The sequence below is a fragment of the Equus caballus genome, chromosome 5 (assembly GCF_041296265.1).
Source record: "Equus caballus isolate H_3958 breed thoroughbred chromosome 5, TB-T2T, whole genome shotgun sequence".
NCBI lineage: Eukaryota > Metazoa > Chordata > Mammalia > Perissodactyla > Equidae > Equus > Equus caballus.
The window spans coordinates 42,609,357-42,633,507 of record NC_091688.1 but is presented as its reverse complement, the minus strand read 5'-3'; the positions used below and the strand labels follow the sequence as shown (position 1 = coordinate 42,633,507).

General features: G+C 46.5%; 2 protein-coding genes, 1 long non-coding RNA gene and 1 other non-coding gene across 10 annotated transcripts; 2 read left to right on the top strand and 2 right to left on the bottom strand.

Annotated features, from left to right (window-relative positions):
* Nucleotides 1-211: 211 nt before the first annotated feature.
* LOC138924276 (uncharacterized) lies at nt 212-9,721 on the bottom strand. The gene is made up of 2 exons (XR_011439191.1): nt 9,665-9,721; nt 212-431 (listed from the first exon to the last, which is right to left on the bottom strand). It is a non-coding gene; the product is annotated as an uncharacterized lncRNA (long non-coding RNA).
* SNAPIN (SNAP associated protein) lies at nt 8,532-23,800 on the top strand. 7 transcript variants are annotated; one of them, XR_011439188.1, is made up of 7 exons: nt 8,532-10,080; nt 10,296-10,342; nt 11,072-11,190; nt 20,049-20,248; nt 20,642-20,691; nt 21,653-21,815; nt 22,688-23,800. XR_011439188.1 is itself a non-coding variant. In XM_070268223.1 (4 exons), the coding sequence occupies exons 1-4, from the start codon at nt 9,938-9,940 to the stop codon at nt 20,067-20,069; spliced, it is 330 nt and encodes a 109-aa protein (XP_070124324.1). In that variant the 5' UTR covers nt 8,532-9,937; the 3' UTR covers nt 20,070-23,800. The 7 variants fall into 7 exon arrangements, 6 of the variants coding, with proteins under 6 accessions (XP_070124324.1, XP_070124320.1, XP_001494997.1 ...); XM_070268223.1 differs by having other exon boundaries at nt 20,049-23,800; XM_070268219.1 differs by lacking the exons at nt 20,642-20,691; nt 21,653-21,815; nt 22,688-23,800 and having other exon boundaries at nt 8,532-10,193; nt 10,277-10,342; nt 20,049-20,188.
* ILF2 (interleukin enhancer binding factor 2) lies at nt 12,833-19,992 on the bottom strand. The gene is made up of 14 exons (XM_001495039.7): nt 19,793-19,992; nt 19,052-19,111; nt 18,796-18,838; nt 18,229-18,333; nt 17,517-17,594; nt 17,077-17,179; nt 16,509-16,574; nt 15,588-15,704; nt 15,027-15,105; nt 14,682-14,769; nt 14,016-14,077; nt 13,829-13,943; nt 13,505-13,595; nt 12,833-13,350 (listed from the first exon to the last, which is right to left on the bottom strand). The coding sequence occupies exons 1-14, from the start codon at nt 19,795-19,797 to the stop codon at nt 13,190-13,192; spliced, it is 1,173 nt and encodes a 390-aa protein (XP_001495089.1). The 5' UTR covers nt 19,798-19,992; the 3' UTR covers nt 12,833-13,189.
* TRNAM-CAU (transfer RNA methionine (anticodon CAU)) lies at nt 20,136-20,207 on the top strand. The gene has a single exon. It is a non-coding gene; the product is annotated as a tRNA-Met (tRNA).
* Nucleotides 23,801-24,151: the final 351 nt, after the last annotated feature.

Here is a 24,151-nt window from a genome sequence, read left to right as displayed (position 1 = left end):
CATTCTCCGCTTTGGCAGCCTGGGGTTTCAGTGGTTCGGATCCTGGGGGCAGACATGGCACCATTTGTCGGCCATGCTGAGGCGGCGTCCCACATGCCACAACCAGAAGGACTCACAACTAAAATATACAACTATATACGGGGGCGGGGAGGGGCGGATTTGGGGAGAACAAGCAGGAAAAAAAAAAAGGAATGGACTCTGAGGCTGGAGGTCTTTAGCCCAGACAGGTGTTCATAATCTTTAATTGGAGGAGTGAGAAAAGTTCTTTTTGTGTGGGCAAAGCCAGTCCTAAGGATCGCTCCTTAGGCAGACCCCAGACTGTGGTCAGCCCCCAAGGCTTCTGTGAGGGAGGTGCTAATTGGCAGTTGGCAGGCTATCCTTTGCAAAGTTCACTGTCTTGCATCAGGCACCTCCCAGGGCTTCCAGGACACCTTTGGGAAGAAAGAACGGGAGGGAGCTGCAAGGTGAGTGGGTTCCTTACCCTGTTCAACCACACAGCCTTGGATGACCCATCTCTGGAATTTTTCCCTAGCCCTCTCCCTCTTCCCAAATACTTTGCCTCTCCCCCAAGGTAGATAGCAGGTGAGTGCCTCCAAATACGACTTTTTTTACTTAGCAGTTGCCCAAAGAAAATTTTTAATCTGGTGATTTTTGAGGTCCCACTCCAGATAATCCACTGAGATCCTCTTTGTAGGAAAAGGAGTGAGAGGCACCGAGAGCTTTGGAGCGTAGGTGAGGAAGAGGGAACCTAGCTGGACAAGAGGGGGAGTGGCCACAATGGGGGCCTCCAGCAGGGGCGGTCCAGCTCTCACAGCGCCCCATTCCAGTACTGCAGCTCACATACCTCTATGCCCGTGCCCTGCGTGTCTTCCCTTGGAGATTGCCCTGCACTCTGGCCAGGTTCCAGGAGAAGAACGAAGTGTTGGACTCAGGAAATGGGGAGAGGGGCACAAGATGGAAGTGTCTGACGCTGACACCTCACTCCTACCACCGCCCCTTCATGCCCTGATGGAATCCTTTCAGGGGTCTGTTTCAGGACAGAGTGCCTGTATGCCTCAATCCCCTGGGCTAAGGAAGAGATGCTGGGGCCAGAATCCTGGGTCCTTGAGAAAGGGGAGCTTCCCAAGGTGCTGGGTATGCCTTGGCTGCCCTCTCTCCTAGCTTAGACTTCCAGCTCAGGCTCACCCTGCCCCGCGTGCTTCCCATCCCACCCCACCCCACCCCACCCCGCTGACTGAGTGCTCTTAGTGCGCTGTCCAAAAGGACTTGCCCCATGACCACTACACCTGTTTCTTGAACTGGCCCAATTTGCAGTGTAGTGAGCTAAGACCAGGTTGGAGCTACTGTTTCTAGCATCTGTGTGAATCTTTACTATGAAAATGTCAAGGCTCAACATGGTAGTGAGGGGACATGGAGGCATCCTGAGGCGGTGATGGGGAGGGATGTTTGAGGGTCCCAGTGGAGATGGGTGATAAGGGGACCACTGGAGCCTAAGCCCCCTTCCCTTTCTGCCTCTCTGTACCCCTCTTCCTATCACAAAAACTCATTCCCAACAGTGGGCACAAGGTCACAGGCCCTCCAGCTCCACCTGCTGCTCACTTGCAGTTCCCAACATCTGAGGCCTATGCCCACTTCTGCCATCCTCGGTCCCTAGTGAGCCTCCCGGGTAGAGTGGGACAAGAAGAGTCAGCTTCGCTCCTGGGTCAGCCTTTCACTCATTCTGCCACCACCTGCAGAGGGCTTGCCGCACAGACATGAACAGACATTTTTTGTTAGAAGGGCATTGGAAACACAGAGAAGAGATTGGTGAGCTGGATCTGGAAAGTCAACGGAAAGTTTAACAGAGAAGGGAGAATATTCCAAGTAGAGGGAACAACAAATATAAAAGTACAGAAGCCTACAAGAACATGTATGCCAGGGAGAGTGAGTATTCAGTGGGCCTCCAAGGTAGGATGGGAGATGCAACTGATAAAATCAGGCAGCCTGGAGCCTAATTGTCTGCTAAAGACTTTGGACTTTATGCTTTGGGCAGTGGGGAGTCATTGAGGGTTTTAAGCAGGAGAGGACCATGGGGCGATTAACACAATACTAGTGGGAGGTGAAGATGGGCTAGAGGGAGCCACCATGGAGGCTGGGAAACCATGGGGGCTATTAGGTTAGTCCAGAAAAACTAGAGCGGGCCCGAACCTGGGCAGTGGCCTTGCGGATGGGGGAAGGCCACACTCTCAGCAGTTTCCTAGCTATCTGTTGTCTGGGATATCTACTCGAGCAAGAGAAAGGAGTCAGGGGTCACCTGAGCAAACACACGAGGGAAAGCACAGGCATGTGCTGCTCCCTGGCCTGCTCTTGCTCTGTCTCCTTAGTGCCCCCGTGTGGTGACCCCATGATGCCGGATCTGGAACCAAAGGAAGCACTGCTACTCACCATCCAACCCAGCCAGGCTGCACCACAGCTACCCACTCCCCATGGCCTCATACCCTGGAAAGAGCCAGGCCTCCAGGCAAGAGGGGCTGGCCGAGGACAGGGCTCCAGCTCCCATAAGCCCAAATGGCAGCTCCTTCCTCCCCTCCTCCAGGCTCCCTGGGACCTTGTCAGCTGGTTCCAGCTACTATCACCCCACCAGCCAAACAGTACCCAGACCAGCACTAAGTAGGGCAGGCCTGGGAGGGAGGATCCTAGAAGGGAGGCAAGGTGCCCAGAGAAGCTGGCACCTGGGAAGAAGTTCTGGCCTGGCCTCTGTGTCCCCTTTCCTCTTCCTGTGGGCTGTCCAGTCAGTCCCGCTGCAGCCCCCGCTCTCCCACCTCTCCTCCCACTGATTCCCCAGGCCATGTGGGAAGGGCATGGGTGCCCAAGCCTTCATTTCCCTAAGGACTCACTTCCTGCTCTAAGGAGTGTCAATGCAAAATAACCAGTAATCATTCTAGGGATAAGGTGAGTTTTGCTTGAGCTAGACTGAGGATTATGACCCAGGAAGGCATTTTCCAGAAAGGAAGAAAGTGTTCAGCAGAAGCAAGGTTTTTCAGTACAATCATACATTTTTAGAACAAAGTAACATACATTAAACACGCCCAGGATACATATTCATCTAAGTTTCAAAGAAGTATTCAGTTGCAAATTAGCAGGTCAACATGACCCTGATGTTGGGAAAAGGACGAATACCAGGTGGGCGTTACCGATAGGATGTTACTGGTACTGGTCCTGGCGTAGGAGGGGAAGTATGCATTCCTAAGAGAGTGCATTCCTTAGTAGTTAAAGCAGATGTACAATGTAAGTTTGATAGGCCTTAAGACTGGCTTCTTTAGTTCAAGCCAAATCAGTTTTGAACCAGAAGTTACCCCATACACCTCAATACGTGAAAATCTCTTGTCAGGAGGTTCCTCTAAGGACTCACCTCCTGCTCCCTCTCCCTCCCCACAGACACACTCACATACACACCACAGTTGCCCCAGTGGGGGCATATCGTCTGGTTTCTGACCCTGGACCTTCTCCAGACACCACCTCCGGCCTCTTATTAGGAATCTCCACATCTTCATACTCTTGATGTTCTGCCTCCAAATTTTAGCTGGTCGGTCGTGCCAATGGAGAGGTGCTCCAGGTGCCATGCCCCTGCCTGGGTGGGCTCTCCAACCTGCACCCCACCCTGTCTAGTGATCCAACCAGGCATGCTGCGGGCCCTGACTGACCACATGGCCCAGGGGCGAGGAGAGCAGGACAACACCTGAGGGTGAAGACTGAGACCCAGGACGGGTTTGGGAGCTGTGATGGTGGCAACGGCCCCCTGTCCTGGGCCTCTTAGCCTGTAGGGCAGGCGGACAGTGGTCCTGAGGCAGCTAAGGCCCTGTGAGGCCTCTTTAAAGGATTCACTTGATTCTCCATTTAGGCTTGATTTATTTAATTTCTTTACACTTTAAGCATAAGGTGATTATCAGCTCAAGATTTAAACACATCCACGGTGTGACATTATGATTTATAAGTATATATATAGTCTTCAACTCTGTTCCTGGCACAGAGCTCCTAAAAACTTTGGAATGTCCTGTGTTAAGAGCACTAAAGGTATCTTTTGTTGTGTTAATGAGGTGACTCTTGGAAAGGCCTCAGGTAACCTAAGGATGGGGGCTGGTTGCCAGTGGCGCTAACCATGTGATTAGAGAATTGGAACTTCCAGTCCCTCCCTCAGAACTCCGGGGAGGGGAGAAGGGCTGGAGACAGGTATGTTAATGAAGTGCTTTTGGACCCCACCTAAGGATGGGGGCTGGTTGCCTGGAGAACCAACCTTGTGATTAGAGGGTTGGAACTTTCAGTCCCACCCCCTAACCTCCTGGGAGGGAAGAAGGGCTGGTGGGGCCAGCTGGGTGGCATACTGGTTAAGTTCGCGCACTCTGCTTTGGCAGCCCAGGATTCACCGGGTTGATCCTGGGCACAGACCTACACACCGCTCATCAAGCCATGCTGTGGCAGCATCCCACATAGAAGAACTAGAAGGACTTACAACTAAGATATACAACTAGGCACTGGGGCTTTGGGGAGGAAAAGAAAAAAGAAAAGAGGAAGATTGGCAACAGATGTTAGCTCAGGACCAATCTTCCTCACAAAAGAAAAAAAAAAGAAGGGCTGGAGGTTGAGTTCAATCATCAGCAATGGCCAATGATTTAGTCAATCATGCCTATGTAATGAAGTCTCCATAAAAAAACACAAAAGGACTGAGTTCAGAGAGCTTCCAAGCTTTCAAGTTGGTGAACCCGTGGAGGTGCGGGGAGAGTGGCACACCTGGAGGGCATGGAAGCTCCGTGTCCTTTCCTCTTACCTTCCCTACACATCTCTTCCTTCTGGCTTTTCCTGAGTTATATCCTTTTATAATAAACTGGTAATCTAGTAAGCAAAATGTTTCTCTGAGTTCTATGAGCTGCTCTAGCAAATTAATCAAATCCTAGGAGGGAGTTATGGGAACCTCTGTCTTACAGCCAGTTGGTCAGAAGTACACGTAACGACCTGGGCTTAGGACTGGCATCTGAAGTGGAAGGGGTGGGGGGCAGTCTCATAGAACTGAACTCTTTAACTGTGGAATCTGATGTTATCTCTGGGTAGGTAGTGACAGAATTGAGTTGAATTCTCAGACACCCTGCTGATGTCTGAGAATTGCTTGTCGGAGGTGTGGGGGAACCCTGCACACACACATTGGAATTGAGTCAAGGAACCCCAAAGACTCAGGGATGGGAGACACACACAGTGAAAAAGCTATCTGGAAGAGAACTGGGTGAAAAGAGTTCCTCCGAGATGTCCTAAACTTTTAACATCAATGGATGCCCTTTGATTTTAACCCAAAGCACATCCTTGAAAGGAATTTCATTTCAGGGGGAAAACCAAGTCAACAAATAGAGAAGCGAGAGGAGATGGGGGAAAGCTACACGAGAAAGATTAAAGAAGAAGATGGGCTTTCTCAACCTCCTCACACTCCTCAGCACTGGGAAGGCCAGGACCTCACCCTCATCCTCTGACCCCTTCGTGATAAGCAGGAGTCCTACAGTCTGACCTGATCCTGGTCTGACCAGAGAATTTGCCCATGGTGGATGTGGGGATGGCAGCTCTCCAGGAGCACCAGTTGATAAAAGAGCTGGAATCTCAGGCCTCCTGACTGCCTGCCCTACTCATTCCCCACTCTCATCCCTACGCTGCCCTGTTCAGCTCCGCCACTGAAGCATTGTAGGGCTCCCCAAAGTTCTGACCTCCCAGAAAGCAGGGTGGACCAGGAAATCCCTGTCCCTTACCTGGATTCGACAGAGGCCCAAAGAAGTTTGATTCTCAGCTCCCCTTCCCCAGTTAAGCCATCACGAGACACTATTCTGTGCCTCCCCTGCCCCCATCCACAAGAAGGACCCTCTGGTAACCCTGACCACCCGCTTTGCCCCACCCAGGCTCCACACTGAGTGTGGGGCGTGGCCAGCCCGCCAGGCTGAGGGCACTGTGTGGCTATACTGCCTGAGCCCGTGCAGCCTATTCCTGCAGAGCTGCTTCCAGGCTCTGTGGAGAGCCAAGGACTGGAGGCCACTGCTATGTGATATGGTGTAAGCAGGGAGGAGGGGCGTTTTGCACTGAATACCTTGTGCCATGATGCCTGGAACTTGATAAGTGTTTAGAGAATGAATAATTGAACCAGCACTGGACTTCAACCTCTTATCAAACTTCAAGGTTTCTGTAAGACCCTTGCCCAGAGGTGTCCAAGAAACCAAGGCAGGGTGGATTCTAAAGTCCCCTTCAGCACTTATTTTCTCTGAGCAGGGTTCTTACGTAATCCGACTGGTATTTGAGAGTCATTTCAGACTGACCTGGAGGGTCGAGAGACCAGAGGCAAGAAGATCAGTCGGGAGGCTGTTGCAATGCCCCCCTGAGAGATAAGAGCTAACTCAAGGTGATAAGAAGAGGAGTGGAAAGGAAAGCATAAAAGTGAAACACAGAGCGCTTTTGCTCAGAGAACCAGCCTTTGAAGTAGGATTACCAGACAAGATACTTATACTAAAAAATTATTTGTTGTTTATCTGAAATTCAAATTTACCTAGTGTCCCAGGTTTTTCATTTGTTCTGTTTTCTAAGTCCAGCAGCCCTACTTCAAGGAGGTACCTGAAAGGACTGTGGCCTTAATTGGGGGGCTTCTTGTCTGGACAGTGGGCCCTCAACAGCCTTTCCCAGCCCAGGCCAGCCCCGGCCTCTCTCCCATGCGGCACAGGCCTCGAGGACTTGGCCCTTTTTCCTTTTCTCTTCAACACTGTCACCACTCCCTCTGTCCCCTGGGCTTCTTTTGAAGAGCTCAGTGTGAAGCAGGCTGCAATTGCCCTGGCTACCCCCTTCCTTGCTGCTTGCTCCCAAAAGAAGCCCCCAGCCTCTCATGAGAATTCACCTCTAACCCCTAGAGGGAAAGATACAGGGAAACAGATATAACAAACAACAAAGAGTGTACAAGGCTTCAAAACTTACCACAGTCAGGGGCTCAGGTTTACAGCTGCTCACCACCACTCTCCCACAGTGATTTAAATACCTTTTCCTTAATTCCTGAGGATGAAGCTCAAGGTGGAATATTCTGGCACCCATTCATCTCTATGGACCCCTTTGACCTCCAGGAGCATTTCTTTTTTTTTTCTTTTCTTTTTTTTTTTTTTTTTGAGGAAAATTAGCCCTGAGCTAACTGCTGCCAATCCTCCTCTTTTTGCTGAGGAAGACTGGCCCTGAGCTAACATCAGTGCCCATCTTCCTCTACTTTATCCGTGGGATGCCTACCACAGCATGGCTTTGCCAAGCAGTGCCATGTCCGCACCCGGAATCCAAACCGGCGGACCCCGGGCTGCCAAGAAGCAGAACATGCGAACTTAACCACTGCGCCACTGGGCCGGCCTCCCAAGCAGGAGCATTTCTGCGCACACACCTTCTCCCATGGCTCACAGACCTGTGAGCCACTGGAGCACATTAGAGCTTAAGTGACAGAGGACTGTGCTTATTGTTGAGAATTCAACAAGAGATATAAATTCTCTGGAAAGCCATGAAAAATGAAATAAAACTAAGGAAAGTTTTTTTTGTTTGTTTTTTTAAAGGAACTTTTTTTTTTTGAGGAAGGTTAGTCCTGAGTTAACATCTGCTGCCAATCCTCCTCTTTTTGCTGAGGAAGACTGGCCCTGAGCTAACATCCGTGCCCATCTTCCTCCACTTTATATGTGGGACGCCTACCACAGCATGGCTTGCCAAGCAGTGCCATGTCCACACCCGGGATCCGAACTGGCGAACCCCAGGCCACCAAAGCGGAACGTGTGAACTTAACCGCTGTGCCACCGGGCCGGCCCCAGGAAAGTTTTTTGAGGAAGGAAAAAATGAAAATATAGAAATGCAGTGGGGCCGACCCAGTGGTGTAGTGGTTAAGTTCACAAACTCCACTTCAGTGGCCCAAGGTTCACAGATTCAAATCCCAAGTGAGGACCTATGTACCACTCATCAAGCCATGCAGTGGGGTGTCGCACATACAAAATAGAGGAAGACTGGCACAGATGTTGGCTCAGGGACAATCTTCCTCAAGCAAAAAGAGGAAGATTGGCAACAGATGTTAGCTCAGGGCCACTCTTCCTCACCAAAAAAAAAAAAAACAAAAAAAAACCACTTTAACCATTTTTAAGTGTACAGTTCAGTGGCATTAAGTAAATTCACATTATTGTGTAACCATCACCACCACTCATCTCTAGAACTTTTCTATCATCCCATACTGAAACTCTGTACCCATTAAACATTACCTCACCATTCCCCCACCCCCACCCCACCCCTGGCAATGCTCTTCTGATAAACAGACAAAACCTTATTTACCTCCATGAATTTCACTTTTCTAGGTGCCTCATATAAGTGGAATCATAAAACATTTGTCCTTTTGTATTTGGCTTATTTCACTTAGCATAATGTCTCGTAGTGGAGGAAGAAATACCCCTCTACCCTCTAGGTTCTTCTGGCCGGTCTAAGAACTTAATTGACATGAGACAGAATAACAGGAGAAAGTCACTTTTTCTGTTTTTTTTTTTTTTTTTTTTGCTTGAGGAAGATTAGTGCTGAGCTAACACCTGTGCCAATCTTCCTCTATTTTTTATATGTGGGTTGCCACCATAGCATGGCTGACAGTGGTGTAGGTCTGTGCCCGGGGTCCGAACCCACAAACCCAGGCTGCCGCAGCAGAGCTCACCAACTTAACCACCAGGCCACAGAGCCTGCCCCTCAAACAAATTTAATTACATGTATACATGAGGGAAACCCAGGAAAACTGAGTAACGTGCCAAAATAGCTGAAGCCACCACCTTAAATACCATCTTCAGCTAAAGGCAAAGGAGGATGTTGGGGGTAGTGGTTTGTGACTTCAAAGGGGAGGAAGGCAATTCATATGGAGATGGAAAAGCTAATGTTTGGCAAACTAACGTTTGCTGGGCCATCTACAGACAAAGGGAGCAGAGAGAGAGAGAACTTTGATAAAAATGGGCCTTCCTGTGCTTTCCTGTCTACCATATGTATACTTCTCTATGGTGATAGCTCCTCCCTGGGACAGGCCTTCCATCTTAAATTCTTTCAGGCACTTAGGAGGAAGGTAAAAGTTTCTTTCTGAGCCTTCCGTTCCTAAAAATAATCAAGCCAAAGAGACACATTTTGGGGTGGTGAATTCTGATCCCCTACAGTCTTCAAGTTTAATCCGTATTGTAGCATGTATCAGAATTTCATTCCTTTTTAAGGCTGAATAATAGTCACATGCAGTTTTATGCATATTTTAGCGCCATTAAAAAATACACTCTTGGGGGCCAGCCCCGTGGCCGAGTGGTTAAGTTCATGCACTCAGCTTCGCCGGCCCAGGGTTTCATCAGTTTGGATCCTAGGCACGGACATGGCACTGCTCATCAGGCCATGCCGAGATGGCATCCCACATGCCACACCTAGAAGGATCCACAACTAAAGCCACACAACTGTGTACCAGGGGGCTTTGGAGAGAAAAAGGAAAAATAAAATCTTAAAAAAAAAAATACACTCAAATTTAGAAATACAAAAGTATACTATGAATATAATCTGGTTTTCTCATAAAGTTAACATGGGAAAGCTACAGACAACTGGGGATATAAGCATTTATTTTTCATCTTTGGAGAAAACAAGAAGTACCCACCTTACCAAAATGGTTCCTTTCCCAGCTCCCGGTGTCTGCAGATTTTCAGAGCCCACAACTTCAAAGACTATAAAGAACTACAACTCCCGGGAGCCCTAGGGCCCCACAGCCCTTCTCCCCGCCCTGCTCGCTCCAGAGACTCCATTTCCCAGAAATCCCACCGCCTGGGCAGGAGCCCGCACCTCCCGGGCGCCCCCTCGCGGCGCACTTCAGCGGAGCCTCAGTTCCCGGCGGCCCTCGCGGCAGGTTCCGGGGACGTAAAGGCGTTTCGCGATGGCGGGGGCTGGTTCTGCTGCTGTGTCCGGGGCAGGGACCCCGGTGGCGGGGCCCGCGGGCCGAGACCTCTTCGCCGAGGGGCTCCTCGAGTTCCTGCGACCGGCTGTGCAGCAGCTCGACTCTCACGTCCACGCCGTCAGGTGCCCGAGAGGGAAGGGCGGGGCGGGACCAAGAAAGGGCGGGGCCACGATGGGCCCAGCTGGCTTCAGGTGGGAACTGATTGGCGCCAGGGCAGAACGGCGGAAGGCCGCAGGTAGGGGGTGGAGGCTGGCTTCTGCCAGCACTTGGGAAACACGTAGGGGAATAGGTTTCTTGAGTTCCGTTAACTGTCAGTAGGCCTTGTACCTCTTTGCAGAGAGAGCCAGGTAGAGCTCCGGGAACAAATTGACAACCTAGCTTCCGGTGAGTAAACATCCCTGAATATCCAGAATCCTCCAACTCATTTTCTCCTTCTTCTTCTTCTTCTTCTTCTTCTTTTTTTTTTTTTTTTTTTTTGGTGAGGAAGATTGGCCCTGAGCTAACATCTGTGCCTGTCTTCCTTTACTTTGTATGTGGGATGTTGCCACAGCATGACTTGATGAACAGTGTGTAGGTCCACACCTGGGATTCAAACCTGTGAACCCCAGGCCACCAAAGCAGAGTGCTCAAACTTAACCAGCCACTGGACTGGCCCCCCAACTCACTTTCAGCACCTATGTTTTGCCAGCCTCTGGGCTGGGTTTCTGTCACTTGCTTCCAGAACATCAGGGCTGCCAACAGACTCCTCCTTTCTTAAGTTTTTAGTGACTGTGGTCCATGTGGGTACAAGAGTGTTTTCCAGGGGCCAGCCCCGTGGCTGAGTGGTTAAGTTCTCGCGCTCTGCTTCAGCGGCCCAGGGTTTCACGGGTTCGAATCCTGGGCATGGACATGGCAGCACTCATCGGGCCATGCTGAGGTGGCATCCCACATGCCACAGCTAGAAGGACCCACAACTGAAAATACACACCTATGTACTGGGGGGCTTTGGGAGAAAAAGGAAAAATAAAATCTTTAAAAAGAAAAGTGTTTTCTGTCCCATATGCTAACCTGCTTTCCATAAGAACAAGAAATGAGCCATTAGGTGTTAGTTGCACCTTTCTTTCGTCCCCACAGAACTATGCCGTATCAATGAGGATCAGAAAGTGGCCCTGGATCTCGACCCCTATGTGAAGAAGCTACTTAACGCCCGGCGACGAGTTGTCTTGGTCAACAACATTCTACAGAATGCCCAGGTAAAAGAATTTCCTACCAACAGCGGTTCTTTGTTCTGCTAAGTCCTCAGGGTATTCTCCAGTTTTCAATGATGTCACAAAGTCCCCAACACAATGAAAGTCACCATAATTTTTAGTCTTTAGGAAAAAGGAGTTGTCAACTGAACTAGTGTCAGCCATAATAGAACTCACTGTTCTTTTTTTTTTATTTTTTATTTTTTTGAGCAAGATTAGCCCTGAGCTAACATCTGCTGCCAGTCCTCTTTCTGCTGAGGAAGACTGGCCCTGAGCTAACATCCGTGCCCATCTTCCTCTATTTTATGTGGGATGTCTGCCACAGCATGGCTTGACGAGTGGGGCCATGTCCACACCTGGAATCCAAACCAGCAAACCCTGGGCCGCCGAAGCAGAACATGCGCACTTAACCGCTGTGCCACCGGGGCGGCCCGAACTCACTGTTCTTATTCTCAATACCCAGTTGCTGTCATTTACATTCTCATATACCTTAGAAGACTTAACTTGAGATGGAGCAAGCCTAAGGTATTTTCCAGCGCCTGGTTGACAGTTCTAAGGCCTCTCACAGAACAGTTTAATTACATTCCAAATCTTTCTTGTAGGAACGGCTGAGGCGGCTAAACCACAGTGTTGCCAAGGAAACAGCCCGCAGGAGGGCAATGCTGGATTCAGGAGTTTACCCCCCTGGTTCCCCAAGCAAGTAACAGGCCAGAAGATGGGCCCATGGCCTCAGAATAGCACAAGTACCATTCCCTAGCTGCCTTGTTTCCTCCAGGACTCCCTTAAACCTTAGGACATTAAAAAGGCAGCCCTGTGGTTTGTGTTTGAAGCACTTAGGTCTGATCCATTTATGTGGGGCCCCAAAGAAACCTGTGTACAGTAGGACTCAGGATCCCAATGGATTATGGCTCTTGCTTCCTTCCAAGAATGAGCTGAGGCCTCTACCTTTATTTTTGTTTGTTTTTGAGGAAGATTAGCCCTGAGCTAACTGCTGCCAATCCTCCTCTTTTTGCTGAGGAAGACTGGCCCTGAGCTAACATCTGTGCCCATCTTCCTCTACTTTATATGTGGAACGCCTTCCACAGCATGACTTGCCAAGCGGTGCCATGTCCACCCCCGGGATCCGAACCAGCAAACCCCCGGCTGCCAAGGCAGAACGTGCACACTTAACTGCTGCGCCGCTGGGCTGGCCCTAACATTTGATTTTTTTTTAAAGCTACATATTCAAGGCCCACCTACTCTACCTTCAAGCCTAGTTAATCAGGGAGGGCTTCCTGTTACATGTGTGGTTGTTGGCACCTGGGCAACATGTCTGCTCCCTGTGACTTCTCATTTCCCTTTGTTTACACTGAGAATTTGGAGGAAGGCAAAGTCAAGGTGAATGACCCACCTACCCTCTTTTGTTGATTGCACTGGCTTGAATACAGTAGCAGTGTTGCTAGAACCATTTAATTGAATAAATGCTTAAACAGTATTCTAGTTTACTCTGGTATATGGAAAGGTTCCAAGTGTCTTTGTACTTTACAGCTTCAAATTGTGATCTAGTTGTTTATAATGAAGATTCAAGTATCATTTTCAATAAAGAGTCTAGAAAGCAAAAGGAAGCAAACAAGGTCGTCAGGCACCAAGGAAAAACAGGACCAAGAGCCCTACTAGGAAGTACTTTAATCATTTTTCTTAGAAAAAACATTTCTAGACACTAACAGTTCACAACATTTCAACAACAAAGTACTGGTTGAGAGAGGTTTCCAGGACCCGGGGATTCTAGAGTATTAGGAAGAAAAGTTGGTATCCTGCTTCACTATAGATGGCATAGATAATAACGGGAGACTTCTGGCTACTGCGTCAATATCAGAACCCAATGGAATGACACTTCCTTCTATAGAATTCATTTTTGTTTCCCTTCCTGTCTGCCCTATCCCTCAGAAATGCCACCATACAAAGACCAGTAGCTTAGGCTCCAGTCTTCCCCTTGGGTAAGAAAGGAAGTGAAGACAAGGGAAGGTCACTCCTGAGTCTCCATGCTTTCCTCCTCTTCTCCTTGAGGTTGTTCTTCTGTATTTTCCTCCTCCTCCTCTCCTTCCTTCTTCTCTGGTGGCTTCTCATAAGCCTTTTCTGAAGGTGTCACTATCACTCCATCCCAAGTAGATATCTCAGAAGCAAGATCTAAAAGAAAAAAAGGTGATTTCAGACAAGTAGCCCAGCATACAAGTCAGGATCCACAAGGCAGAAATATTCAGACATCTGAGTAGCATAGAGCTGCTTTCTTTGTAGACCACAGAGTACCATAAAGAACCCTTGACCCACAGTGGTCACTCACAGCTGGCATCACCCTCCTGGCCAAGGATCTTCCTAAAGCCACCATGTGAGAGGATTCGGACCAAAGTCTGAGCTGTGTAGCAGACCATGTCCTGAAGGGGAGCAAAGTGAGGGTAAATTAGCAAGGAAAATCTAAGTACCTTATTTTTCAAGGAAAATCAAAATACTTTATTTGACTAATATTCTCATAAAAATAGAGATGTAGACAACTTTTAATTTGAAAACCAAAGTCTGTAAGAACCCTCAAATCCCTGACCCTTTTGCCTTCTGATCAGGAGCATCCAAGAGTGGGGCATAACAGACCATTCCAGAGCTGTCCTAATACCTGCTGTTCCAGAGTCATGACTGTGTGTACTCTGAAGTTGCCACTCTCACAGGGGTCAGTGATACCCACTGACCCTGGTAGGAACAGTCCTGCAGCCAGAATCTGCAAGCAACGCCTGAAACACAGGGAGGTATTAAAAGAACACACAGCTTACATCCAGCCCCAAACCCAAAAACACATGCTATACCTGTATGCTACATTTAGGGCCAAAGGCTGTCTGGTGGGATTGTTCATCACAGCATAGTGCCCCTGAAAAAATAATAAATCTGGTAGGTATGCCATAAATGTGGCAAGTGTATCTTCAAACAAACTAAAAGTTAACCATCATGAGGAAAACTGGTTATTAAGGTCTAGCCAAAATTTTCAGGTTCAGAAGCAATTCTGAAATGACTGTTCATTCAGTAATTTCTCTCCATTATCACATTAATGAAATGACAGCAATAATGAAAAAGACCCAGGAGCAGTAATAACTACTCAATTTAATTGAATACAGTCATGCACCACATGATATTTCGATCAACCACACACAGCGTCTATGACTGTGGTCCCATGAGATTAGTACCATATAGCCTAGGTGTCATAGGCTATACCATCTAAGTTTGTCCAAGTACACTCTATGATGTTCACACAACTACAAAATCGCCTAACAACACATTTCTCAGAACATAGCCAGTTGTTAAGTGATGCATGACTGTACTCCAAAAACCCAATGAAATGTTGAATCTTTATTGGATTACTTGCCCACCAATGAGATTTCTTTTAAGCTTCACCAAATTTCAGATTCTGGTAGGTTTCAAAGTAACTACTATTAAATAGGGATGATCAGGAACTCCAAATGCCCTTCTTTACTTACAAGTAGGTCGAGGATCCAGGGTGTGAGAGGCTCGAAGCCAGGAAAACGAATCCTCAGGTCCTTCAGCAGCCTGATAAGAACTTTAACTCTGAAGGTAAAAGAGACCCAGGGATTAAAGGTAGTAAGATCATGTACCTTCCACACCTGAGGTACAGAGCTGAAGCTATTTCCAGAACTACACATTCTCTTCTTTCTCTCAATCTAAATTTGCTTATTTAAGGTAAAAATCAAAATCGAGACAGAAGATCACAACTGAAAAAGTCCTGTAAGAGGAGGTATGGGGTATTCTGTCTTTCACTGTAATTAGAAGGTTGGGTTATCTTAAACAGTGAGGGAGGGACTCACGTGGACTGAGAAGCGTTTTCCTCAAACCAGCGTGCGTGACGGATGGCTGCTAAGGCACTCTGCAACACCTTGATATCCACTAGACGACAAGCATGACAGGACAAGATGAAGCATTCCTATTAGTAAGCAAGCAATTCAATCCCATTGCCACACTCCAAGAACTTGGAAGGAGGACAGGTTAACTTAGTAATTCCTTAAACTACCACATATTCCTCAGGTCAGCAAATCACTTGTCCCCAAATCACTATTCCTCCCCCAAACTAAATCTAGAAGCATGCAAGATCATGATTTTCTCCCAAAGCATACCCCCTCCATAAATATTTCCTCAGACCTTTTTCTTAAGTCCTCATACTGCTTTCCTGGCCATCCTGTCTGACAGTTTCACTAATAAGCTGGTAAAACTGTCTCCAAATTACAGAGGGACATAGCAAAGTTTGGAGGTAAACATAGGTGCCAGAGGTTTCATGTGGAATAGCAATAAGCTAAGTAAACGCAACAGTAACTTTATACCATATTTTGACTTTCCCCCAAATTTCCCAGCAATGGAAAAAAAGGACTAACAATGGAGTTCTGGATCCAGTTTTCGGAGATTGGGTGGCACTGTTGTAATAAGAATCTTCACCGTAGCATCAGAAGAACTGATCTCAAAGCCAGTTTCATTGGTCAGCATGGTCAAAACTGAAAGAAAAGAAAAACCAAAAGTTATAACGCTCACATTTCCATTAGACTACCAAAGGTAAATCCGGGTTGGGGTGCGTGGGTGGAGGAACAGATATAGTTTTAAAAACACCAAGAGGCGGCCGGCCCCTTGGCCGAATGGTTAAGTTCATGCGCTCCGTTTCGGCGGCCCAGGGTTTCACCAGTTCGAATCCTGGGCACGGACATGGCACCACTTGTCAGGCCATGCTGAGGCAGCGTCCCACATGCCACAACTAGAAGGACCCACAACTAGGATATACAACTATGTACTGGGGGGGATTTGGGAGGGGGAAAAAAAAAAAAAAGAGGAACCAGCCCAGTGGCGCAGCAGTTAAGTTCGCACATTCCGCTTCTCAGCGGCCTGGGGTTTGCCGGTTCACATCCCGGGTTCGGACATGGCACCGCTTGGCAAGCCATGCTGTGGTAGGCGTCCCACATATAAAGTAGAGGAAGACGGGCACAGATGTTAGCTCAGGGCCAGTCTTCCTCAGCAAAAAGAGGAGGACTGACAGCAGCAGTTAGCTCAGGGCTAACCTTCCTCAAAAAAAATAACTAAGAAATAAAAACACCGAGTCCAGAATGAGGATTTAGAGTACAGAGTTTTTAAAAGTAAGGGAGATTGACTGGATTTTGAACACTGGAGATCTCTGCAAAAACTTCCCCAACATAAAACTCTGCATTCACTCTTCCTTCTTGCCTGACCTGACTTTATTAAAAGTGTACTTTTAACTATAAACCAGGCTTCTATGACCACTAAATACATGTTCAGCAACAAACTCAAACCTTCAGAAGGATCCTGTGCTCTTAGGCTTTCGACAACTTTGTTCCCTAGGGCAGCAACAGCTTCCACTAGATTGAGAGAAAAGGAGATAATGAACATTGTTATTATTTATGTAGACTTTCTATAAATCTCTACATTAAATCTGCTTTACACTCTGATTCTGCCCCATGTTCAAGGCTGGAACAAGGGCAAGCGACAAAATTAACACTTTTACAAGTGGACGCTAATGCCGGGACAGAAATATTGGAAGGCTCAGGAAACAGGACAGGACACATCCTCCTATATCCACACCCTCTTCCCACAGTAGGGCTTCTCATCAGTGGCACTAATGCCATTTTGGGCTGGATAATTCTTTTTGGGAGGGGTTGGGGGTAGGATCTGTCCTGTGCACTGTAGGATTCCTAGCAGCATCCCTGGCCTCTATCCCCTTGACGCCAGTAGCCCAAAAACATCTCCTGATACTACCAAATGTCCCCTGGGGTGCAAAGAAGAGAAATTTGGGCTTTAAAGATCCCTATGCTTCAAACCCAACTGCTGTGTTCTCCCGTGGCCAGAAAGAGGTACACTCACATGTTGGCAGAATCTTTAGGATTACCACCAGGTCAGCTACATTGTGTCCTGTAGTCATCGTTCCCTTTTTATATGATCCGACCTGTCGGACTTCTTCAATTTGCTGTTAGAAAAGGGATTTCAGGAAGAAAAGATCAGAAGTGAAAAGACCTCCTTGTTCCTCTCAGAACTCAATTACAACACAGCTTCTTATTACCCAGATTTGGATGTAGGAGAGGTCAAGTCATATCCCCAAACACACACATGACAAGCCTGATACATCATGACTAGATGCCAACAGTGATCCCCAAAATCAGTACTACAAAGGAATTCCACTGTACTTTCCCATTTTAGGCTTGGCTTTAGATAACAGTCAACAAAAGAATTAAGAGACAGGAGCCAAGGAAACTTCTACACTACCAAGGCTGCCCTTTCCTAAGACTAAATCATCAAAAACTCACCACTTCAAATGTCCCTGGAGCCACAATCAAATTATCAATCACATTGTTTATTTTTGTCACCAAAGAAAGAATAGAAGCCTGAAAAACAGAAGGAAACAAAAAATAACCTAAGGTGAAAAATTACAAGCAACTTCAAATTTGAATATTTTCCCCTAATCCCTTCCATACAAGCCAAATCAATACTGATATAGGGCTTTGAAAACACTGACCCTTCTGGCCTTGAGTATGCCATAAAAGAACAAGTTTTTGATCCTAAAGATAGATTCCCCAGGGGCTGGCCCCGTGGTTAAGTTCGTGCGCTCCGCTGCAGGCGGCCCAGTGTTTCGTTGGTTCGAATCCTGGGTGCGGACATGGCACTGCTCATCAGACCACGCTGAGGCAGCGTCCCACATGCCACAACTAGAAGAACCCACAACGAAGAATACACAACTATGTACCGGGGGGCTTTGGGGAGAAAAAGGAAAAAATAAAATCTTTAAAAAAAAAAAAAAAAATGATCAAACATTTAAAGATAGATTCCCCAATAAAAACATGAATGCATATGTAACCTATTTATATATTCACCTGGTGCTCTCCCTCCACGTATGATGAGAAATAAGAACAATTCAACCCACTGTGCAGTTTAGGCTCTGATAACAGTAGCCTCACCAGTAGTTATTCACTTCTCTAGCTTTCTTAGTGAAATCTCAGGAAGGAAGCCAAAAGAAGGTACCTGTTCAGCAGAGTTAGGAGCAAGGTCCTGATTCCTCTTCAGCAAGGCCTCACTGAAGGAAGTTTCATCAGGCGCTGGCTTGACCCGGGGGAAGGCCATTTCACACTAAACCAGAAATAAACCACCATAAACTACTTAGCAAAAATAGTATACAGGACAGATTGTGGCAACAGAAAAAACTGAAAATAGAAAATTCTACAACACTTGTCTTTACTCCTTAAGAAGTTCAAACAAGGATACAAGCTGGAATGAAGAGCCATAATTTAAGTTTTCACTATCTTTATACTAACAGATAAGCCAGAGATAGAATTAATTATTCAGAACAAGGATTATAATCATGTTACTGCTAAGAGTACCCAAGGAATTATCTTCCCCACCCTGCTTACACTGTTTTTGTAAGTAAAGCAACACACAGCTGACTCAAAACCCCAACTCCAGTCACTCATCCCTTTTCCTACTCCAACCACTATTTGACTTCATTGACAGGGAGATGCTGGGCTTCTGGAAACTACAAGTGAACAGTGGCCAAGCTCCATTTCTACACGTGAAAGGGGCCAAGATACTCACCAAATAGAAATCAAATGGGATATGTGGCACAAAGGGCCTGAACCTAAAACAAGAAAAACAGTCCAACTTATTCACCACAGAAATCAAGTGACTTAGCATAACAGGGCCAAACTCATTTAGCAGGAGAGCATGAAAGGAAATGCTTCTAAACCACAGCTGGATCTCACAAAAGCAGGTATTAGTCCACACCAAACTCCTGTTTAGATGATGGAAATGGAAACTAACCACTGCAGAGACGCTAAAAACTGGCACTCACCCTCCTCCTGGGCCTCCTCTGGAACCAAAGCGACCACCACGACCTCGGCCTCTGTCACCCCTAGAAATGTATAAATAGATTTTAACCTGTTTTGACCCGTTGAAGGAATCTCCACCATACTGGCCATTATCATTTCAAATCAGCCTACCTCCATCGCTCTGAACTTACCTTTGGAAGCCAAGAGACCCCATTCCCTCATTCCAAACGCCCCGTCTCACCCCCATGATCTTCCATTCTGGATAATTTAATCACACTCCACACCAAATAATGATGGGCTCCAACACTGAACGCCTCCAAGAAATACCCCCTCACCCCCGGAACGCACTAACCCTAATACTTCAGGGACTAAAGCGATCGCTCATGCATTAACGTAGTAAGACGTTTAGCGGGCATTTCCCATATGACAAGCACTTGGTATCGAGAATGAATGAGGCACGTTCCAGCCTTCCCAGTATAGATGGCGGTGCTTCTGCTGGGGCCTGAGGACACCCCTCACCTAAACCCCTCCGAGACCGAGGTGTTGAGCGCCTCCCCCCTCCGGGCCCCACCCCCAGCCCAGGCCCAAGTTTCCCCGCCCCGCGCTCTCCGACCTCCCCCCGTCCCCCAACCCGGCGTTCTCAAGTTTTAGGGCAGCCCACAGACACGTGGCCCTTTCAGGTTCTCCGACTCCTTTCGGCCCACCTTCCCAAAGTTTTCGGTCCAACATCCGACACTTTTCTAGAGCCCCCCCACTGCCTTTACCTCATGGCGCCCTAAAACCCGAACAATGGAGGCCACACCAACCGCCCCTTCCCTCGGAGGAGCCGACAACCGGAGCGCTGGCTTGCCGGCGCGTCCCAACAAACTCCGGCGCGATTGGCTCCCGCCTTACTCCGCCGCTTGTGCCTATTGGTTTACTTTGGCAAAGTGGCTTGTGAACCAATAAAAAACGCCTACTGTGTGAGGACCTACCCAATAAGAACAGACTTAACAGTAATGACTTTTTTTTTTTTACCAGACGCTAGACGGCGCTGTATGAAGCAGTCAAGACGGCCAACCTGCAGAAAGCTTTCTGTAGAAACCATGAAGAGGTTGTTTTTCAGATAGCAGAGTGGCGCAGCGGAAGCGTGCTGGGCCCATAACCCAGAGGTCGATGGATCGAAACCATCCTCTGCTATGGAGTGTGCTTTTTGCTCCTTCTCATTACTCCGTACAACGGTATTTGTGACTTCAATTTCTTCAGTAAATGTAAATGTCATCCTTTTATTTTTTTCTCCGTGAAAAACACAGCCTTTAGAAGCTGTTTTTGCTATCAAGTGAAATAGGGGACTAGGAAGGGACTTTAGGCAGCAATAAACACTACACGTCTGAGTGTAGTTCACAGAAGGCTGGAAGCTCGAGGCAGGAGGAGCAGATTTGAGAAAAGGAGGAAGTATATTGGTGGAATCAGAGGGGGAAAATACTGATGGTGAGAGACTGAGAAGGGAAACTGAGGCAGCCTTTAGAAAGAGAGCTCAGAGAAAGAGAACAAAAGAAGTGGCAAAAAGAGAAGGACCCACCCGTTGTTGCCCGATTCCCCTCCAATTTCTCTTCTCTCCTCACTCCACACAGTACCTGGTGCATTTCACCCTTATACGAGGTCTCACCAGCCATGTACACAGGTATACTGTATTTGTATTTAAATCAATCATATTACTATGTGCTTTTTGTTTCTCCTATAATCGCTTTTCTTCTCCTTCTTGCCTTCTTAAGCGTTGATTAATGTTTATTATTCCTTCCCTGCCTCTGTTATTGCAAGTCATACACTCTTTTTCTACTCTTCTAGGGGTTATCCTAAAAATTACAACATGCATCCTTGACTTAGCAAAATCTAATTTTTTGTAATACTTTTACCCTCCTGGTGAAAATGCAGAAATAATTTAATTCCATTTACCACCATCACTCCCTCCAGAATTATATACCATTGTCGTTGCGTAATTCTTTTAAGTATTTTATTGACGCATAATTTACTACAGCAACATCCACAGATCTTAAGTCTACAGCTCCATTAATTTTGAATAATGTATTTCGTCCATGTACCCAGATTAAGATAAAGAACACTTTTATCACCTCAGAAAATTCGCTTATATCCCTTTGCCCTGCCCCTAGAGGCAATCACTATTCTCGTTTCTATCATACATTAGTTTTCTCTGTTCTTGAACTTCACGCAAATGGATTCACACTGTCTGTACTCTTTTTTGTCCAGCTTCTTTTGCTTGACACATTTCAATATTCTTCCACATTCTTGCATTCATCAGAAATTTGCTCCTTTTTATTTATGAATAGCATTCTATTGCATAAACATACCACAGTTTGTTTATCCATTCTCCTGTTGATGACTTCAGGACCTCCAACTGGCTGAGACCCATAGAACACATTTGGGTTGTTTCCAGTTTGGGACCATTATGAACAAATCTGCTATATATTTTTATTTTATTTATTTATTTATTTATTTATTTTGAGGCAGATTAGCCCTGAGCTAACATCTGCTGCCAATCCTCCTCTTTTTGCTGAGGAAGACTGGCCCTGAGCTAACATCTGTGCCCATCTTCCTCCACTTTATATGTTGGACGCCTACCACAGCACGGCTTGATGAGCTGTGCCATGTGCGAACCCTGGATCCGAGCTGGCGAACCGTGGGCCACCAAAGGAGAATGTCTGTGCTTAACTGCTGTGCCACCAGGCTGCCCGGTTGTGAACATTTTTGTATGAGAGTCTTGCGGTCAGATGCATTCTTTTTTCTTGGGTAGGTATAGGTGTATATGTGTACAGAATTTAAATTCTATATATATTTTCAATCTCACAAGACCTTAATGCTTATTAATTAAATTAACAGTCATTTCAATTTACCGTTTTTAATGCTCTTTACTCCTTTCTTCATCTCTAACCATTCATCTAGAATAATATTCCTTCTGCTTCAGAATCAGCGCCTCTCTGCTGGTGGCTAACTTTCTTGATTTCAGGTTGTCTGCCTACATTTTTACTTCACCTTTGTTTTTGGAGGACATTTTCTCCGGGTACGGAAGCCTAGACTGGAAGTTATTCTCTTTTACCACATTTACAATGTGATTTTACTGTCTGTGTCTTCCATTTTTGCTGTGAAAAAAAATGCTGTCAATCTAATGGTTGCTCCTTTGAAGGTAATCAGTCCTCTTTTTTCTATTTTAAAGATTTCAACTTCAATTTAATTTCATGTGATTTCACTCTGATGAGTCCAGATATGGATTTTTTTTTTTAAATCCTACTTGAGGTTTGTTGAACTTCTTGAATCCGTGGCTTGATGTATTTCATCCATTTTTAAAGTTTCTCAGCCATTGTCTCTTCAAATATTGCTCTTTTATTTTATTTTCCTTTTTTTCCCTCTTTTCTGGGCTCCAAAGACAGGTGTGTTAGAATTTCTCACAGTACCCTCTATGTCCCTAACCCTCTCTTTTATGTTTTTCATTCCTTTTTATCCATGCTTCATTCTGGGTAATTTCTTTTATCTTTTCTTCCAATTCATTGCTCACTCCTAAGTTGAGTGTCAGTGGCTGCTAAACCCATCGATTGGTTCTTGGTTTGGTTTTGAACATGTTGGGTTCTGACGTGCTGTTTACTTCTGATTTACCCTAACCCTAGGTTTCCCCTAGGAGTGCAGCCTTTCAGGACCCTAACCCGAAACAGGAAGGTGGCTCTCACCTTTGGGGACATTTGGACTCCAGTTTTGTCTCACTTGCCCCACACAGCCTATTTTCTGCCACCAACTCCGGGTCAGCAAATGAGCCCAGGGTAAAAGCAGTCCTGCTGCTGTGTCGCCGCTCTGCTCTCCTGTGCTTTCGTGCTCCCACACCAATAATTCCTCACTGTCTTACTACTTCTTTGATTTTTAAAAGTATTTCATCCAACATTTTTAGTTGTTCAGCTTGGGGATTGGACAAATTATTGAGTCCACCATTGTTGAAAGGGGAGCTCAGTTATTAAATTCAATTTCTAGTCCAGTCATTTCTCCTGAGCTCCAGTTCCTCTAATCCAATGGCCTGTTGGACACCTCCACTTGGGCATCTACAGGCACCTCAAACCCAATAAACTAAAATTTTTATCATCCCCCCACAATCTGCTTCTTCAGTTCCTCAACTAATGGGTCAATGTCACCTAGACTTCAGTTATTTGTATACTGTCTTTCTTTCTGAAGTCCAAATGATTCTACTTACAAAACATCTCCCTATAGTCAACAATAGGTATTATGCATTAAGAAACTTGTTAAGAGGATAGATCTCATGTTTTTTGGGTTTTTTGAGGAAGATTCGTCCTGAGCTAACATCTGCTGCCAATCCTCCTCTTTTTGCTGAGGAAGACTGGCCCTGAGCTAACATCTGTGCCCATCTTCCTCCACTTTATATGTTGGGACGCCTACCACAGCATGGCTTGCCAAGCGGTGCCATGTCCCAACCCAAGATCCGAACCAGCGAACCTCGGGCCACCGAAGCAGAATGTGCGAACTTAACCGCTGCACCACCAGGCCAGCCCCCAGATGTCATGTTATGTGTTCTTAGTACACACATTCACACACAACACACACAGAAAAGGACACAAGGAAACTTCTGGAGGTGATGGATATGTTTATTACCTTGATATTGTGGTGATGATTTCATGGGTGTAAGCATATATGCAAACTCATCAAATTGTATACATTAAATAGTAAAGTTTATGGTATATCAATTATACCTCAATAAAACTGCCTTTTAAAAAGTCTCCAATCTCCTATCTACATCTACAGCCTCTGGAGCTCCCCTTACAGGACAAAGACATTACACCTGTCACACAAAAGGGCTCTCTGCTGCCCTTTCTTGCCTCTCCTCCTCAGTCATACTTACATACACACACCTTACATCCTAGATGAGAGCTGAAAACTACTGCAGCCAGTAATGCAAGTGAGTGAACAGGGTGGATAGGAACTGCGGAGAACAGGACTCATCTCAAGGAGGTAAGGGACACTTGGTTCCAGCTGATTGTACATGGAGAGAAGCAGGACCTATATTACCTGCTCTCCAATATTTTCAAGCCATGTCAGAAATCCAAATATTCATGTGCCATCTGCTGATT

Coding starts and splice junctions, on each gene's coding strand:
- SNAPIN (XM_014739944.3), top strand. CDS start 9,938: ATGGCGGGGGCTGGTTCTGCTGCTGTGTCCGGGGCAGGGACCCCGGTG. Junction 10,343..11,071: donor AATTGACAACCTAGCTTCCG/GTGAGTAAACAT, acceptor TCGTCCCCACAG/AACTATGCCGTATCAATGAG. Junction 11,191..11,786: donor ACATTCTACAGAATGCCCAG/GTAAAAGAATTT, acceptor TCTTTCTTGTAG/GAACGGCTGAGGCGGCTAAA.
- ILF2 (XM_001495039.7), bottom strand. Junction 16,575..17,076: donor CCTAAAGATTCTGCCAACAT/GTGAGTGTACCT, acceptor CTCTCAATCTAG/TGGAAGCTGTTGCTGCCCTA. Junction 13,596..13,828: donor TCATGACTCTGGAACAGCAG/GTATTAGGACAG, acceptor GCTCCCCTTCAG/GACATGGTCTGCTACACAGC.